The 19,777-nt window shown below is 36.3% G+C and overlaps 1 protein-coding gene across 1 annotated transcript; it reads right to left on the bottom strand.

Annotated features, from left to right (window-relative positions):
* Positions 1-8,896: 8,896 nt before the first annotated feature.
* Positions 8,897-14,532, bottom strand: LOC117340582 (protein HP-25 homolog 1-like). Its single transcript, XM_033902341.1, has 5 exons — positions 14,342-14,532; positions 13,098-13,189; positions 11,674-11,715; positions 10,903-11,046; positions 8,897-9,301 (listed from the first exon to the last, which is right to left on the bottom strand). Exons 1-5 carry the CDS (start codon positions 14,530-14,532, stop codon positions 8,898-8,900), a joined length of 873 nt encoding a protein of 290 aa, XP_033758232.1. The 3' UTR covers position 8,897.
* Between the last annotated feature and the right edge of the window lie 5,245 nt (positions 14,533-19,777).

Genomic DNA, 19,777 nt, shown 5'->3' on the forward strand with positions numbered 1-19,777 from the left:
AGAGAATGAAAAGTGGAACCATGGCTCTTGTTCGATCTGGTGCTCACCCTAGGACCCTTAATCCTTTAACTATTTCAAAGAGCGCGCTCAAAATTTTATTGTAAAATCCATTCAAGGATTAAACATTAGAACTAGAACTGATATGGCCATTTCCCTAATTGGATGGACCACTATAGAAGGTTTTATTGACATCAGAAAACTTTTATTTCTTGCATGGTCGTCTTTGCAGGCTGGACAGTAAATACTTAACTCATACTATATTTCTCAAACGTCTATTCATGTATCTTTTGAAGGAATCATGTCAAACTGGTTTTATTCCTGATATCGTGAGAATAATTCGCAAGTATGATTTGTTTAATCAGTTGTTGCAGTATACTTCAGATACAGTTTTTCCAAGTAGTTCGAAATGGAAGTCAATCGTCTATAAAGCTGTTTTTAATTGGGAAGAATTAATGATGTACAATAGAATGAATAACGATTCAGATTTCAGTAGGTTTATGCTCATTCAAGATGTAATTTCTCCACATATTTTATGGACAGTAGCACTAAAATTCCCTGAACATCTCAGCAAGTTAAGTAATATAGTTCGACTATGTACGGATTTAAGATCAACGAACCTTATAGAACTGTGCCATTTCTGTGGTATTTTACATGATGACCGTATATCACATATAGTACTCCATTGTACAAAAACTGAAAGTCTTAGAGACGATCTCTGGTGTCTTATTAGTGCTGTTTTTGATATAGAATTTAGCGTGTTCTTACATTCCTTATCGGAATATAACTTAATTCATGTACTACTTGGTGGTAGTCTTCCCTACAGATTAAGTCCATCTGATCATGTGATATTTGTACTGCATAGTGCTATTTTTGTTGATAAAATGTTGTTGTTATATCAGCATTAATAGTGTAATACACGTATGACATACAATGTTGTTTTTTTACATGAGTAGTGCCAAATTAATAACTGTTTAATTGATTTATCAATTATTTATCTATTATTATTATTATATCACCCCTTCGTGTGTGTTAATGCCTGTGAAAGCCTGAGAGGACTTTGCTGGTAGGGCTCTCCCCAACCGCTGGAAACCTCAGGCTTCACATGCATTGTAATGATTTTTGTATCATTTGCTACTTTCGTGACCTTTCATTATGTAGTTATTTAACTATTTCATTATGTATTCATTTACCCGGTCATCTCTGTAAATAATTGATGTGTTTATTTTTTTTTTTTTTTTGACAACAATGTATATTTCTTTTTGTAACTCTTCAATTTGGAGGAAATAAAGAAATAATAATAATAATAATAATATACTTCATCACTTTAAAGTTAAGACAGTAATGGCCGAACGATCCGAACATGATGTGTGAACTATTTTTTGACCCGTCCATAACCTACCGATGCATGGATCATTCTCGAGGAACAACTGGTCCGACGATGAGGACATCATTAGAGACACAAAATATGCCCTTACCTCATTATTTGCAGGTCCTATTATTAACAACAGTTAAGTAAGAAACGTCCCGGACAAAGGGTGTTTAACTCCGATAGTGACAGTGACTAGTTTGCACGTTCGTGGCGGGAAGCTGACGTCATCGCCGCACAGATATTAGGAGGTTCGCGCGCATATAGTCCGCAATGTATTTGCTATGGACTAAATTAAAATGACGAATTCATGGTATAAATCTATTGCATATCGCTAAAACGCGCTCTTTCTAACTTATGTGACATACGGAATGATCTCCCCTCTCAAACAGCATGGGAAACAAAATAGGGAAAGTAATGGCGTCTCTCAGCCGCCACATCACTGCACCAAACGACGAGATAGTCGTGTCTTATGAGTGAGTAAAGCGTAAGTATAGTGTTGTTTATGTTGAATAAACTAATATTGAGACATGAAACATTTATTATGTATGCTATATCAGTTTAAAGCCACTAAACTTGTATTGGAAATGTGGAAAGTACACCGTATCCGGTGTCGAGTGAAAAAAACTACCAAGCTTAGGTCCTAAGCTTGGTTTATGCATTATTGGTCCAAAATACGTTATTGCTAGGATCTAGTAACGATTTAAATGAGAGAGATGTATCAAATTAAATCACAAGTAAAATTAATACGTGATAATGCTATTACTTATTGATTTTACTTATCATCTAATTTTATAAATATCATTTAAATCATTACTAACCCCCGTGATTCAAGCCTCGTCTGTTAAATTGTCAATACATTCGTACTAGGTCAATAACAGTTGAGACTAGTCCCTGTGGTTCAACATGTTCACCGTAATTAGCGCCCACGTAAAGGATGTTTTATTAGGATAAAAGCTAAGATATGGACAAATTACATCATTTATACCGTATTAATTATAGTTAATAAAGTATGGTATATTGAGGTAATCATGATGTGTGACAACATATGTTGTCACCCAATTTCAAACAATTTGTTCATAGGGGTGAAAGGTGCCAAATGAATAGTGTTATACAAAATGTAGATAACACAGGGACTTGGGCCCAAACCCCGAGACTATTGGCTCTCCAGCCTGATGGTTCACCACTGATTCCTCTAGCCCAAAGCTGAAAGGTGATCTAAATCCTATATACAAGTAAAACCTGACAAACTATACAGTCTACGCCCTCCCCTATTCTAATACACTGAGGATGAATGAACAAATAAGGATCAGGGAGAGCCACAGATACCATTTGTACAAGAAAAAGAAAAGGTTCCAAATTGAACCCTTGTTGATATCCATGTTCCATTTTGGACACTTAACCACTGAGCTAAAGGGAAAATTCCCTTTAGCTCAGTGGTAGAGCATGAGCATGGAGATTCAAGAGTCACATGTCCAAGCTCTAGTGCAAACCTAAAGGTGTCAGGGCCAGAGGAAACTCGGGCTACTTTATTCCTTGCCCTACTACATCGCAAACACAGCTGTAACACATGACCTTTAAAAAGAGCTGATGCTAATGGTCTCCAAGGCTTTATCCTTAATTTGTATTTGACTTTGTCGCTATGTTTATTGAAGGATAGACTGTCTTGATGCCAGCAAATTAAACAGCACACACTTGTCCCGTTCAAGCCGAGTTAGCAAAGAAGAAGAAACATGGAGTGCTGGTCTGTATCCAGTTGAAGTGATAGATGAGGACGAAGAAGGATATGTGAAAGTCCATTATCTATATATATATATATTCAGACTGTTCAGTATTAATTTATGCTTTCAGAACATGTACTCGTGCAGAAAATATTACATTGACCATCAGATCAACAATGTTTTGTCTGGGGCCATAATTTTAACACCGTTTTATGTCATGGGTTAAACATTGCTAATTGCTTTGCCCTGAGGCCTGGAAATTCCCTGTGATCTAATGCAATATATAGGAAGCTTTGAGGTAGTTTGCAGTGTACAAATCCAGGTCACTGTTATAGGTCAAGGTCATTCAGGTCAAATTTTGTATTTCTTAATTGATACATATTTTCTTATTGCTAACTTGACCAGAATCAAGCAGGAAGTAGATCAGCAAAATGTCATGGTCACTAGGTCAAGGTCATAGTCATATTTTGTTTATCTTTAGCCCACCATCATCAGATGGTGAGCGTTTCAAAGTGGTCTGTCTGTCATTTCATCAGTGTATTTTTCAGGATGGAATAAGAAGCATGATCAAAGGGTATCAACATACCATATTGTGAGGATTCCGCATCAGAGTTCATCGTTTGCCAACCATTTGGCATTAAGCATAACAGAAAATATTTAACCCCTTTGAAAAAATGATAGCCTTGTTAAGGTTTAATATCAAATAGTGGGACACCCTACAAAGTTACAAGAACAAAAACAGTGTTTGGAATCGAAAACAGAAACCGGTTAAACATATTGCTCGGTGCGGGATGGGATTATGGAATCCTTAATGAAGAGGGTGACAACTTTTATATAAAGACTTCAACTGTGAGGTTCTATGTAAATACCAGGAAACCTTTAAAGGATTTCCTTCTTTATCCTGACCATCTGGAAAGGTATGACCTGGATAGGGGCTCCCAGATTGTTTTTTCTTGAAAAAATCGCCTCTAACAATACCAATCATCGCAAACTCTTGAATGCCATTGAACTCAAAATTTGTCTATTTGATAGTTAATGGACTTAATAGAGCAACATGTTTGTTTTATTTTTGAAGGTTGAAATGGTTCATTAATCTAATCATATTCGCTGTAAGATTTTGAACTTATTTTCAAAGTGGATATGGTTGTTTTATCTAAATCACCTCTTTTTTCCTTATTAGAAAATCACTGGAAAGAACCACTTACATTAGATGTTGTCAAAAAAATAAAAACTGGATTAGAATATCAGGTAACACTTTCTTTTCAAGCAAACAACAAAGACCTTAATATTTTAAGGGCAGAGTTATATAGACTTAAGAAAAGTGGTCTTCGATCCAAAGTGCAACGTAGAAATCAGTTTCGCCGGTTCAAATATCATTTAGTCAGTGCCAATTTTCCTGGCATGTGCCTTTAGGCTCCCATGAAACTGAAATGCAAATTAAAGAAATGAAAAATAAACTAAAACAATGTGAAGAAGAAAAAACTGGCATTGAAGAGACTTTTTGTGACTTTGTCACCGATACCAGAAAGAAAGAACAAAAACTGACCAACAAAATTACTACTTTAGAAAATGCTTTGAAAAAATGTCAAAATAGTGAGAAATCTAATCAGTGTCTTAATCATAACAAGGATTCTGATGGTAATACTATTAGCAGGAAAAGAAAACCGTTAGAAGAGTGTTCAGGTTCTTATCACAGGAAAGTAAAAACAGATTGACAATTTACAGCACAATGTAGCCGAGTTACAGCGAAGTAAGCTTAAGGTTGAAGATAGAGATTTCACTGTAACTATTTACTTAGGTGGGGACTATAAGTTTTTATTAGTTGCCGTAGGCATATCTTCTGTCGCAGCTACACATCCCTGTATTTACTGTAAATGTGACAAGAAGGAGAGGATAGATCTTAAGAAACAATGGTCAATGCAGAACCCAGTTCATGGGGCAAGGTTATCTTACACTTGTTCTGTGCCTGAAAATACAACTGCAAATAGTCGGTCGTCAAGACGGAAAAAAGAAAAGTGTTGCTCCATAGTTAATCAACCTGTTTATCCATGTATTTCTCCATTTCAAGTAGTCTTAGATCACTGCATCTCTTTCAAAGAATAACCGACAAACATACTTGTTCTTCTCGCGAAACACAAAAGGAAAAAGCATGCTTACAAAGATCGCAAACATTAAAATGAAATATTTCACATAGACTTAAATGTTTGAAAAAATAAGCCAATGTTCAATTTAAAGAACATTTTTATGCCTCGCTGATATATTGATCCTAAAATGAATTAGTGTGGACAATTAACTAATATAATTAGGTGGTTAAAACTTTTTGAAGGGAGGACGATAATACATAATTTTAGTGTATTTTCATGAAAAGTTGTGATGGTATAATGTATTAATTTTTCATTCCTTAATTAGTTTTATTTTTTTTTAATTGTTGCTTTTTTCCTAATTATTGTTTTGTTTTTGTTTTATTCTACATAAAACTAATCGGCACAGATAGTGCTTAAATTTGTGATAAAATGTTTGATGAAAATTATAATTATTTCAACTTTTTATCATATTGTTTTTTTGTTTTGTTTTTTGTTTTTTCCCATTTATTGTCATGTTCTTTTTATCATACAAGTTGATATGCTTGTCACTGTTAATTGTTACAAATGAGTTCAATGTTATTTTCAAAACAGTAGTTTTGTCTGTTTCAACTGTCAATGTAGACAGGGATGAATTGACAGGGGTAGCAAATCCTGTGTACACTATTGGAGTGTTGACAAAAATACGGATCTATTTTTAGACTATCCTTGGCGAAACATGATTGGATGTTTGCATGAATATCCCTTTTACGTCATATAAAGTGTAATAATAGCTTGGATTAAGGGTTTCCCTGCACGGATCATTTGTTGGCAGGCACCATCCTTTGACTGGGAATTTTGCCTATCAAAACAGCTCCGACTACCAGCAGCAAATGATAAAAATACGGTGTTTAAACAAATCAATGGAATATTTTTATTCTATTAATTGATTCAATACATCTAAGAAAATACATCGCCAGTCGTAATAGGTAATAATTTCTTTCTATCTGCAACGACAGCGGAAATTCGAACAAATTGCATACAAATTATTGACGATAGCAGGCTATGAATCCAGAAAGGGCGCTTATTTCAGGGGCAATAACTCGCTATTGTGTCGCCTTTTCGTGATAAGTTGTTTGTCTCGTATCTGGCATCTAATTTATTCATAGGGTATGGAACACCTTTCATTAAAAAAAAAGTGTACAAGCAGAACCTAACCGGTTCACGTGGTTCATTTCCTGAAACATACCACATGGATCCTACATGGCGGAACTGCGATGCTTCATTCGTGATACTAATGTACGGTTGTTGTTGTTTTTTTACGAGACGCGAAATCTTCATTTGCGATGAAATTGTATAAATTATACGTATTGATATATGACGGAACTTTTCAGATATTTATTTTACATCCATTACATTGTAAAAAGAATAAAAAATCGCTTTTTATAGTTTGTAGATACGGCCGCCATCTTAGGAACTTACTTGAGGTTATGTTGCGTTCCATTATATGCAAGACACACTTTAGAATAATTGTATGTTTTATAAAGGTTTTGATAAGAAAATATCAACATATTGATTACTCTGTCGATAACTATACTTCCACTTGTCGAGTACTGTCCATGTTATCAAACGTAACAAAAATAATGATTTCTCCCGTGATTCGCCAAAAAATTGAAGCTGAACTGTCGATAACCGCCTCCGTTACTCTTTATTTCTTTATTTTTATGTTATTTCTATGTTGGATTAGCTTGCTAAAATTTTGTTAATGAAATGAATTAGTGTCCGATAATCCCTCAGTTCAAAAACATGTCCGATACAACCCCAGAACCTCTTCCGATAATACCCAAATCTGTCCGATGGTACCCCTTTCCGGATTCTGCTTTTGTATCGCATGTATCTATGATAATACCTTGTAAAATCCAGAGAGTACACGAAATTATGGTGGCATATTTCTGCCATCGTGTTATTTTAGGTCGCGTTACGGTAACACGACTTGTCGAGATAATTATGTCGACAAGTCGTGTTATTAACACGGCAAGTCGTGTTATTATGACGACCTGTCGCGATAATTTATCACGACCGGTCAAGTTAGGTTATCGCGGATCTCGACCTAAAATGTGCTTTTGCCCAGATATGCCATCTACTTATGTTGTCGAGATAGGTTATAAATGGACACCCAGCCGTCTCGGGCTTAAGATATTTTAAATATAACCGACACAAACAAATTTGTGTGATTGATTTGCAGATACTCCATATATATTTTAATGGTTAAAAATAGCTTTGAATTGATACTGATGACTTTCAGGTTTTTTTCAAAACTATTAACAAGTTATTGATTTCCACTGGCATTTAACTATATATATATATATATATATATAGGTTGGTATGCAACATTTGATCATTGATAACATTCCTTTGTAGAACACATTATATGGTTCATTATTGGGTTTAAATTATGTTTCTTCAGATTTTGATTGGAATTAAAATTTTATTGAACATTAACTTTTGTTTTAATTTATCCAATGTGTTTGGTAATTTCTTTCCATACCTTTTAGATTTGCTTTGAAAAAATAAATGAAATCATACAGGTCACCATTTTGGATAAATAATCAGACTGTGAGAATTTTATTTAGGTACTGTACAGTAAGGAAATAAAATTGATGGATAATTTAGTTATGCTTGAATACGTTTTAGAATTTTTAATATTTATTAAACATAATGTGTGCTCTGTCCAATGTTGTTTTTGACAATATTCAGATCTGAAGTATTATAATTAATACTTTTAAACCAAATAATTAAGCTGATATACCCATGTCTCAGTGTAAAGCCTGAGACGTTCCGAAACGGTTGGGTGTACATTTATAACCTATCTCGACAACGTAAGTAGATGGCATAGCTGGGCAACAGCACATTTTAGGTCGAGATCCGCGATAACCTAACTTGACTGGTCGTGATAAATTATCGCGACAGGTCGTCATAATAACACAACTTGCCGTGTTAGTAACACGACTTGTCCACGTAATTATCTCGACAAGTCGTGTTACCGTAACGCGACCTAAAATAACACGATGGCAGAAATATGCAACCATACGAAATAAATAAAGTAGAAGGATAGCATTAGAGGAGAGCACGGTCAACACCTGACGAGAAGTAAAGCTTTAGTCGACACATGAAGAAGCTGCCGGGACTGTCCGATAATACCCGGGTGTACTCTACCGTACCTATGCGGAACAACTGGTATGAACGCAATAAAGGAACGCACGCCTAATAATGACGTCGTCTCTTTATTACGTTTCAAAACTAGACGCAATTTTAACATGTTCTCCTGTTACCCTTAGATCTCTGTAAAAAAGCCTAAATCAAGTATTTTATCAAAAGATTAAACTAAAAATTTAATTTCAGAAATGGGTGCATATTTAACTTCTCCGCGTGATAGGATAACAAGAAATGGCTGAAGCGTACCACGTCACTAATAAATATTTGTCTATACACGCTGTGCTTGACAACCATAGTTGATCCGATATGAAAAAGCTTCGAGATACCGAGTATTGGAGGTAAAGGAGCACATGTATAAACTGAATGTCTGAAGTATTCGAGTTATTAGGGTTCGAGATAACGAAATTTGACTAAAATGCGAGAAATAAAAGTCAATTTAGGAATTTTATTTTTTGTTACATTCAGTCGTTGCAAATAACGACATGGAAGATCATACAATTACAATTCAGATGGATGCATTGTTAGGATATATATTTAGCTGAGAAGATATCCGGAAAAAAGGGAAGACTCCGATTCAACAACTGTATCATGTGACGGGGTTCTAAATGCACCAATGAACACCGTGTCACCGCCGGTTAATTCCAATACGATAGTGCTAGAACCACTGTTAATGTTATAAGATGAGCCGGCTACAAACTGAAATTGTCTTGACTGTCCATTCACGTATATCCCTGTTATCAGTGAATTGGAGGCGTTTACCTCTATTGACCACGTGAACACGTATATACCGGGTATACTACACTGAAAAATGCCGGAAGACGGGTCGTAGTCTTGTCCGATATTTAGAATTATTTCATCAAACACAATAGCTCGTCCTTGTCCGATATGTGTAACTGCATACAATAGCCTGGCTGAAAACGCGATCTTTGATTGAACCCCTGCAAAAAATAAAAACGATCATAAGGACAATTTAAATTGAAATACGACAATTGAAATACTCATATTGGCAATTCATAACACATTCTTCTGAGAAATTCATACCTTACTATAGTCAAATGGGTAATTCATACTATAGTCAAATGGGTAATTCATACTATAGTCAACTGGGTAATTCTTACTATAGTCAAATGGGTAATTCATACTGTAGTCAAATAAGTAATTCATACTATAGTCAACTGGGTAATTCATACTATAGTCAACTGGGTAATTCATACTATAGTCAAATGGGTAATTCGTAGTCAAATGGGTAATTCATACTGTAGTCAAATAAGTAATTCATACTCTAGTCAAATGGGTAATTTATACTGTAGTCAAATGGGTAATTTATACTGAAGTCAAATGGGTAATTTATACTATAGTCAAATGGGTAATTCATACTATAGTCAACTGGGTAATTCATACTATAGTCAACTGGGTAATTCATACTATAGTCAACTGGGTAATTCATACTATAGTCAACTGGGTAATTCATACTCTAGTCAACTGGGTAATTCATACTATAGTCAACTGGGTAATTCATAGTATAGTCAACTGGGTAATTCATACTATAGTCAACTGGGTAATTCATACTATAGTCAAATGGGTAATTCGTAGTCAAATGGGTAATTCATACTGTAGTCAAATAAGTAATTCATACTATAGTCAACTGGGTAATTCATACTATAGTCAACTGGGTAATTCATACTATAGTCAAATGGGTAATTCGTAGTCAAATGGGTAATTCATACTGTAGTCAAATAAGTAATTCATACTATAGTCAAATGGGTAATTTATACTGTAGTCAAATGGGTAATTTATACTGAAGTCAAATGGGTAATTTATACTATAGTCAAATGGGTAATTCATACTATAGTCAAATGGGTAATTCATACTATAGTCAAATGGGTAATTCATACTATAGTCAAATGGGTAATTCATACTATAGTCAAATGGGTAATTCATACTATAGTCAACTGGGTAATTCATACTATAGTCAACTGGGTAATTCATAGTATAGTCAACTGGGTAATTCATACTATAGTCAACTGGGTAATTCATACTATAGTCAACTGGGTAATTCATACTATAGTCAACTGGGTAATTCATACTATAGTCAAATGGGTAATTCATTCTATAGTCAACTGGGTAATTCATACTATAGTCAAATGGGTAATTCGTAGCATAATCCAGCTTGGTTACTGTTAAGACTTGTTGGATAGATACGTGTAACAACCGTTCGTCTACCGATTAATACTATGTATAGATTATGTGTCTTCGGCAGTATGTTTCAGCGGGACAGCACTATAAAGTCGGCATCAGCTCTGCGCTATCACAAGGAGACAAGACACACACATTCACCAGACACCTAAAACACACATACTCTCATCACACGCATGCGCATAAGTAAGCCTTAAATAACCGTACAATCCATATGTATCAGTGTTGCACAATTGAAGAAAAAACATCGATAATGAACAGCTTAAAATGATTGTCATATCATATTCAAAAAATAAATAAATAAAACTATCACTCCAAACGTTTAGCAGATTGAACACCTCACCCTTATTGCCAATCTGTTCTTGCAATAGTGTAGGTCCGACCGGTCCAGGGTCTCCCTTAATTCCTTGGGGGCCAGGTGTCCCGCTGTCCCCTTTCGGTCCCTGGATACCCGAGTTTCCTTTTTCACCCTTTTGTCCTAGTGCTACTGTTGAGGGCAAAAATAAAATCGATAGAAATGCCTTGATTCATATTACAATTATAATTTTGCGAGACTTTGGATTGGATTTTGAGCTACAATGTATTTTATTCCAATGTATAAATTGCAATCTTTAACGGTATGGTTCTGTTCAGTGTCCAGTTTTTGTTACAATTAACAAATCGAGTCACTACTATCCTCCCCAGTATTGCAGAGTTTGGAATAAAATGATCTTGGATATTCGTCATGTAAATAATGTAAAGTACACAGATTTATTATATGTTTACAAGTGAAATATTAAAAATTATTTATTCTACAAAAGTGATATTTTTCATGTGCGGATTATTACCTCTAGAGGTTTCGATAGAGAAAAAGAGGGAACATGTAGATTATAAAATCTAGAGGTGTTCCGAGACAGAAATAGAGGTACATGTGAATTATTACCTCTAGAGGTGTTCCGATACAGAAATAGAGGTGCATGTGTATTATTATCTCTAGAGGTGTTCCGATACAGAAATAGAGGTGCATGTGTATTATTATCTCTAGAGGTGTTCCGATACAGAAATAGAGGTGCATGTGGATTATTATCTCTAGAGGTGTTCCGATACAGAAATAAAAATATATTTGGATTATTACCTCTGGAAATGTTCAGGGGCAAGTGAAATGATGGAGTGTATGCTGAAATAAAGAAAAAGTCATGAACTAATCTTGCATCTATGTTCACTGTCCCATACATGTAATTAAAAAAATATATAGATAAGAGCAGATTAGATCATATAATTTGTTTCGTAATTATTGTAAAATATATGAAATTTATTTTATAAAGAAGGAAAACACTTTTCTTTAAAATGGTTCATTACAACATGCATTCGTTCTTTTCCTTGTTTGACGACTGCAGTCTATGCGACATTTTATCTATTTCTACTGAAGCCTAAACACTACGGAGATTGTTAGTTACACTTTGTAGTTACTGGTTTACCGCCTACATGAATCCTACTACTGCTAGATGTCCTCTCTACGGAGTTTACTAAAATCCATCACATTATGCCCATTCCAATCAGGCCAGCCACGTTCCAGCTTTTTTTTTTTTTTTTTTTTGAGGACGCAATGAGGACAAAGTACTACATAGTTAAACGCAGAATCAACCGATAAAAAACATGTCATGGCTTTCTTGAACGTGGACGAATTTTAAACATGTTAAAACTTCTCTCTCTCTCAAAGTAGAGACATCCGATCAGAGGGTGCAATCCTATCAAAGTAGGAACCTCCGATCAGAGAGTGCAATCCTACCAAAGTAGAGATTCCCGATCAGAGGGTGTTGTCCTCACAAAGTAGAGATGATAGATTACAGCTACTACAACAGTAGTGCTCATTCAAAGTAGTTTTTGCAAATGAAGATGTTAGTGTTAGTACACTGTATCAACAATACGGGAAGGCCAATTGGGGTTAGGGGGACCTTTTGACTGCACAGCGGTACATATTCTGATAAGTTTTTGAAAATCAAAGTTAATTCTTCCCCGTAAAAACCTACAACTTTCTACCAAGGAAAATCGATTTTCCCACGTTTATATATTTTCTACACATATCTATATATCGCTACAAACGTGGCATTTTCTACAAATTTGATTTAAAAAGTTTTGGAATATTCTAAATATCAACATATTAATATTGTTTGAAAACGTTTAAAGTAAAGTACTAAAATAAGTTATATTTTAATTCATTCCCAATTAAGTATATGTGGGAGGTGACTCTTGATTTGTCTCCTCAAGTAGATAAATACAAATACAAATAAAATAGATTAATGTACTACTATCCCCTATATATAATTAATTTTAATTTAAGAAGCGTGTAAAATTACATAAAATCCAGCCAGTTTTCGGAAATATGATATGATATACATGTACACCGGTTTTTGTTTGTTTGTATTTTGTTTGTTTTTGTTTTGCTTTTATTATTTTTAACTCAATTCATAACCCCATGAAATCGACCAAATCAAGATTCAATCCTTAAATAACAAGACTCAGTTGTCCGTGCGAGTAAGAGCATCAACTGTACATTACCAGATCTTTTGTGCAGCATATCACTTTTTTCTTTACTTCCCTCTCCCGGTAGATGATCGTCGATATTCCGGTTCGGCGGACGTTGACAACTCCTTGGAATACCACAACAAAAGTAGTACAGTTGTATGTCAATATGGTTTTAGAATGAAAATAACTGACCTTCATTCATCGTTACGTACAATCCCTTGTCTGAACTATATTCTTACATAAGAGTCAATTATCGTTTTATTATTTGTACATGTATGCTGCAAATAGTGCCGCCGAAGTTACGCATTTATTTCATAAATAATTCTGACCCACCATTTTGGAAATTACTCTGGTTGAAATAGTTTGGTATAAATTCCTTACATCTATTCACACATAGCAAAATTAAACGAGTGAGGAGCTCATCCTAACATCTAATTAATCTAATCTAGCTGAGAATTATCTCACTGTTCATAGCTCCCCGATAGTCTCATTCTATTGTCTGCTTCAGCTGATATCTTCCTGTCTACGCATAGCTCCTTTCTCGTCTCGCTCTACTTTCGGTTTAGCTGGTATGTACATTGTATCTAACTATTCACTGGACCACAGACGTTATGAGAAAGTCTGTAACCAGGGAACTATTTTTTTTTAAACCAACGCTACTATCAAAAAAAAAATACACAAACTGTGTTTTTTCTTGGCGCTGTTCCGGAGTAAATAGTTTTCCGGCGAATAAAATGTTTCAATTTCTTACATATTCCTACACCTTTCACATCCGAGGTTACTGGGTAAGAACATCGGAGGAGTTTGAACTATTCATAGCTCATTCTACGTCTGGTATAACTGATTCTTACATTACTGTCTACAGCTCTTCACACGTCTTAGTCTACTTCCGGTTAATCCAATACTTACTTATCTGTTCATAGCTCCCCTTTCTTCATTCTACTCTCTATTTGACTTCTAGTTACATTGTACCCAGCTGATCAAAGCTCTTCATTCGACTGATTCTACTTCCGGTTAAGCTGATCATTACATTGTACGTTACTGTTTAAAGCTCTTCCCATATTTTACTCTAGTTCCGGTGTTACCGAGACCTACAATACCTTAACTGTTCATAACTCTTCACGAGTCTTATATATTCTACTTCCGGTTTACATAATACTATCCTAACTGTCAATAGCATCTCACTCGTGTCATTCCACTTCCGGTTTATCTGTTACTCATAACTGTCCATAAAAACTCTCTTGTCTTATTGTTCATCCGGTTCTACTGATACTTACATGACTGCCCTTAGCTTCTCGCTCATGTCATCATTCCGCTCCCGGAGTTTTTCCATTTCGGCATTCAAGTTGGAAATAGATTTCTTCAGAGCAGAAACCTCAGAGAGAAGAGTGTCGTATTTATAATCCTGTTGGCCATTTATTGCTATGGAAACAGCTAGCACCACTACCAACACGACACCATACGCCATCCTGAGACAAAATGCCGTCTGACCGGAACTGATAAACATACAACCAAACTATAAATCTCTATATGTAAGCTTCACGACGAATTCAGCTTAATTATATATTATCAAAGATTGATGCTTATGTTTCATATTTTCAAAATATTTTATTTCATATTTTATTTGTTGATAATAATTTTGCATTTGTATAACAGTTGCATTTTTACTAAGTATTTTACACACGATCTTTAGAAAAAATGTGACCCTTCCTTAAGCTGACTATAAACTCCGCCGATCGGTTTAGTGTTGAACTATTGCATTATCTACTTCAAAACACCCACAAAATGTCCATTAGTAGGCCACAGGTGATACGTTATACGTGGAATTTTTGAGGTGTCCTTTTAAACAGATACATGTACATGAATGCAGTTTTTATTAATATTATTTTATTAAAACCTTAAATTAGTAATAATTGCCTCCGGTTTCAAAGGCCTTAAAGAACCCAAAGTCTAGAATTGTATTATTCCCGAACCTATTAATTGCTAATTGTGGGGAACATAAAAGGGATTTGGGTGGATTGTCGGGCTATGACTTGGTGTTTGGATTATGACTATGAATGGATTGTCGGGTTATGAGTTGGTGATGGGATTATGACTATAAGTGGATTGTCGGGTTATGAGTTGGTGATGGGATTATGACTATGAATAGATTGTCGGGCTAGGAGTTGGTGATGGGATTATGACTATAAGTGGATTGTCGGCTATGAGTTGGTGATGGGATTATGACTATGAATGGATTGTCGGGCTATGAGTTGGTGATGGGATTATGACTATGAGTGGATTGTCGGGTTATGAGTTGGTGATGGGATTATGACTATGAATGGATTGTCGAGTTATGAGTTGGTGATGGGATTATGACTATGAATGGATTGTCGGGCTATGAGTTGGTGATGGGATTATGACTATGAATGGATTGTCGGCTATGAGTTGATGATGGGATTATGACTATGAATGGATTGTCGGGCTATGAGTTGGTGATGGGATTATGACTATGAGTGGATTGTCGGGTTATGAGTTGGTGATGGGATTATGACTATGAATGGATTGTCGAGTTATGAGTTGGTGATGGGATTATGACTATGAATGGATTGTCGGGCTATGAGTTGGTGATGGGATTATGACTATGAGTGGATTGTCGGGCTATGAGTTGGTGATGGGATTGTGACTATGAATGGATTGTCGGGCTATGAGTTGGTGATGGGATTATGACTGAGTGGATTGTCGGGTTATGAGTTGGTGATGGGATTATGACTATAAATGGATTGTCGGGCTATGAGTTGGTGATGGGATTATGACTGAGTGGATTGTCGGCTATGAGTTGGTGATGGGATTATGACTATGAATGGATTGTCGGGCTATGAGTTGGTGAGGGGATTATGACTATTAGTGGATTGTCGGGTTATGAATTGGTGATCGGATTATGACTATGAATGGATTGTCGGGCTATGAGTTGGTGATGGGATTATGACTATGAATGGATTGTCGGGCTATGAGTTGGTGATGGGATTATCACTATGTGTGGATTGTCGGGCTATGAGTTGGTGATGGAATTATGACTGAGTGGACTGTCGCGCTATGAGTTGGTGATGGGATTATGACTATGAATGGATTGTCGAGTTATGAGTTGGTGATGGGATTATGACTATGAATGGATTGTCGGGCTATGAGTTGGTGATGGGATTATGACTATGAATGGATTGTCGGCTATGAGTTGATGATGGGATTATGACTATGAATGGATTGTCGGGCTATGAGTTGGTGATGGGATTATGACAATGAGTGGATTGTCGGGCTATGTGTTGGTGATGGGATTATGACTATGAGTGGATTGTCGGGCTATGAGTTGGTGATGGGATTATGACTATGAATAGATTGTCGGGCTATGAGTTGGTGATGGGATTATGACTGAGTGGATTGTCGGGCTATGAGTTGGTGATGGGATTATGACTATGAATAGATTGTCGGGCTATGAGTTGGTGATGGGATTATGACTGAGTGGATTGTCGGGCTATGAGTTGGTGATGGGATTATGACTATAAGTGGATTGTAGGGCTATGAGTTGGTGATGGGATTATGACTATAAGTGGATTGTCGGCTATGAGTTGGTGATGGGATTATGACTAGGAATGGATTGTTGGGTTATGAGTTGGTGATGGGATTATGACTGAGTGTATTGTCGGGCTATGAATTGGTGATGGGATTATGACTCTGTATAGATTGTCGGGCTAAGAGTTGGTGATGGGATTATGACTGAGTGGATTGTCGGGCTATGAGTTCGTGATGGGATTATGACTATGAATAGATTGTCGGGCTATGAGTTGGTGATGGGATTATGACTATAAGTGGATTGTAGGGCTATGAGTTGGTGATGGGATTATGACTATAAGTGGATTGTCGGCTATGAGTTGGTGATGGGATTATGACTAGGAATGGATTGTTGGGTTATGAGTTGGTGATGGGATTATGACTATGAATGGATTGTTTGGTTATGAGTTGGTGATGGGATTATGACTATGAATGGATTGTCGGGCTATGAGTTGGTAATGGGATTATGACTATGAATGGATTGTCGGGTTATGAGTTGGTGAGGGGATTATGACTATGAGTGGATTGTCGGCTATGAGTTGGTGATGGGATTATGACTATAAGTGGATTGTCGGGTTATGAGTTGATGATGGGATTATGACTATGAATGGATTGTCGGGCTATGAGTTGGTAATGGTTTTATGACTGAATGGATTGTCGGGTTATGAGTTGGTGATGGGATTATGACTATGAGTGGATTGTCGTGTTATGATTTGGTGATGGGATTATGACTGAGTGGATTGTAAGGCTATGAGTTGTTGATGGGATTATGACTATGAATGGATTGTCGGGCTATGAGTTGGTAATGGTTTTATGACTGAATGGATTGTCGGGTTATGAGTTGGTGATGGGATTATGACTATGAGTGGATTGTCGTGTTATGATTTGGTGATGGGATTATGACTGAGTGGATTGTAGGGCTATGAGTTGGTGATGGGATTATGACTCTTAGTGGATTGTCGGGCTATGAGTTGGTGAGGGGATTATGACTATGAGTGGATTGTCGGGCTATGAGTTGGTGATGGGATTATGACTATGAGTGGATTGTCGGGCTATGAGTTGGTGATGGGATTATGACTATGAATAGATTGTCGGGCTCTGAGTTGGTGATGGGATTATGACTATAAGTGGATTGTCGGGCTATGATTTGGTGATGGGATTATGACTATAAGTGGATTGTCGGGCTCTGAGTTGGTGGGGGATTATGACTATGAGTGGATTGTCTGGCTATGAGTTGGTGATGGGATTATGACTATGAATGGATTATCGGGCTATGAGTTGGTGATGGGATTATGACTATGAATGGATTGTCGGGCTATGAGTTGGTGATGGGATTATGACTGAGTGGATTGTCGGCTATGAGTTGGTGATGGGATTATGACTATGAATGGATTGTAGGGCTTTGAGTTGGTGATGGGATTATGACTGAGTGGATTGTCGGGCTATGAGTTGGTGATGGGATTATGACTATGAATGGATTGTCGGGTAATGAGTTGGTGATGGGATTATGACTATGAATGGATTGTCGGGCTATGAGTTGGTGATGGGATTATGACTATAAATGGATTTTAGGGCTTTGAGTTGGTGATGGGATTATGACTGAGTGGATTGTCGGGTTTTGAGTTGGTGATGGGATTATGACTATGAATGGATTGTCGGGTTATGAGTTGGTGATGGGATTATGACTATGAAGGGATTGTCGGGCTATGAGTTGGTGATGGGATTATGACTATAAGTGGATTGTCGGGTTATGAGTTGGTGATGGGATTATGACTATAAGTGGATTGTCGGGCTATGAGTTGGTGATGGGTTTATGACTATGAATGGATTGTCGGGCTATGAATTGGTGATGGGATTATGACTATGAGTGGATTGTCGGGTTATGAATTGGTGATGGGATTATGACTATGAATGGATTGTCGGGTAATGAGTTGGTGATGGGATTATGACTATGAATGGATTGTCGGGTAATAAGTTGGTGATGGGATTATGACTATGAATGGATTGTCGGGCTATGACTTGGTGATCGGATTATGACTATAAGTTGATAGTCGGCTATGAGTTGTTGATAGTATTATGAATTATAAAGACAACACGTATTGCTCCTTTAATACAGTCATACATCATAATTCACCATCTCTGTCTGTTCACTTGAACCGTACATTTTGTTTTCACTACTAACTCAGAAACATAGCCACCCCGCATAATCTAGGAAACTTACTCGTAATCGTAGTCACCTATACATAACATTTTCCACGTAACCTTTCAAATATTAATTTTTAAAACCAGAATACCAATATGATTATTTAGTTTAGTTTTTTGTTTTTGTTTTTTGTTTGTTTGTTTGTTTGTTTGTTTGTTTTTTGGTTGTTGGTTTTTTGTTCTTATTTTTTTGCTGGGTTTATCGCCCATGAACAGTCAGGGTCATTCTGGGGTTGGGTGTACCTATAGTAGTTAGTAACTACCTCACTAAACAAACTACGGGAGGCCCGTCGCATGCCATCCAGAACAATTAGGGTAAAGTGTCTTGCCCAAGGTAATAACCACGACAGTATAAGCCGGCCTGTTTCTCAACCAAAATGCATTTTGTACGTATCTATCATAATTTCAAATAAGTGTTGAATGTACGTTCGGGCGACCCAAATTCTAGTAATATATTACAAACCATACGAAAACCATTGCGTCAGACTTATGGAACCGTGTAGCGACATTACGGACATTTGTAAGGGGATATTTATGTATGTCCAGTACGCTGATTGTGTGACAGCTAGAATGACGATTTCATCACAGCATGATGTCCTGATATTTTCATTTCAAAATGTAATCATCACATCACCGATTTACGAGGGTTTAAATTGATATCCACAATTATTGGTGGGTATGTCTCGAGTGGCTCCGTTCCATGTATGATTTTTATCAAACTTCAAACAATTGCAAAAGATCATAATATCTCTGACATAATTGAGTTTGAGGGTTGTTAGGTCAGGGTCAAGATTGACAAGAAAATTATCTTAATGGAATTCTTATGTATTATAGATTATAAGGAATAATTTTGGTTAAACGACTTTATTCCATCATCTAAAAAAAGCTCGCGCTGTCTGTAAACAAGAGTTGCTTCCCTTAGATCG

Source organism: Pecten maximus, chromosome 13, assembly GCF_902652985.1.
Source record: "Pecten maximus chromosome 13, xPecMax1.1, whole genome shotgun sequence".
In the NCBI taxonomy this organism is placed as follows: domain Eukaryota; kingdom Metazoa; phylum Mollusca; class Bivalvia; order Pectinida; family Pectinidae; genus Pecten; species Pecten maximus.

Bases quoted from the DNA above. Each gene is read 5' to 3' on its own strand.
- LOC117340582 (XM_033902341.1), bottom strand. From the start codon at position 14,532: ATGGCGTATGGTGTCGTGTTGGTAGTGGTGCTAGCTGTTTCCATAGCA. The intron at 13,190-14,341 runs GTAAGTATCAGT...TGGTATTCCAAG, and splicing joins GAGAAGCTAAGGGCAGTCAT to GAGTTGTCAACGTCCGCCGA. The intron at 9,302-10,902 runs GTGAGGTGTTCA...TATTTTTTGCAG, and splicing joins AGAACAGATTGGCAATAAGG to GGGTTCAATCAAAGATCGCG.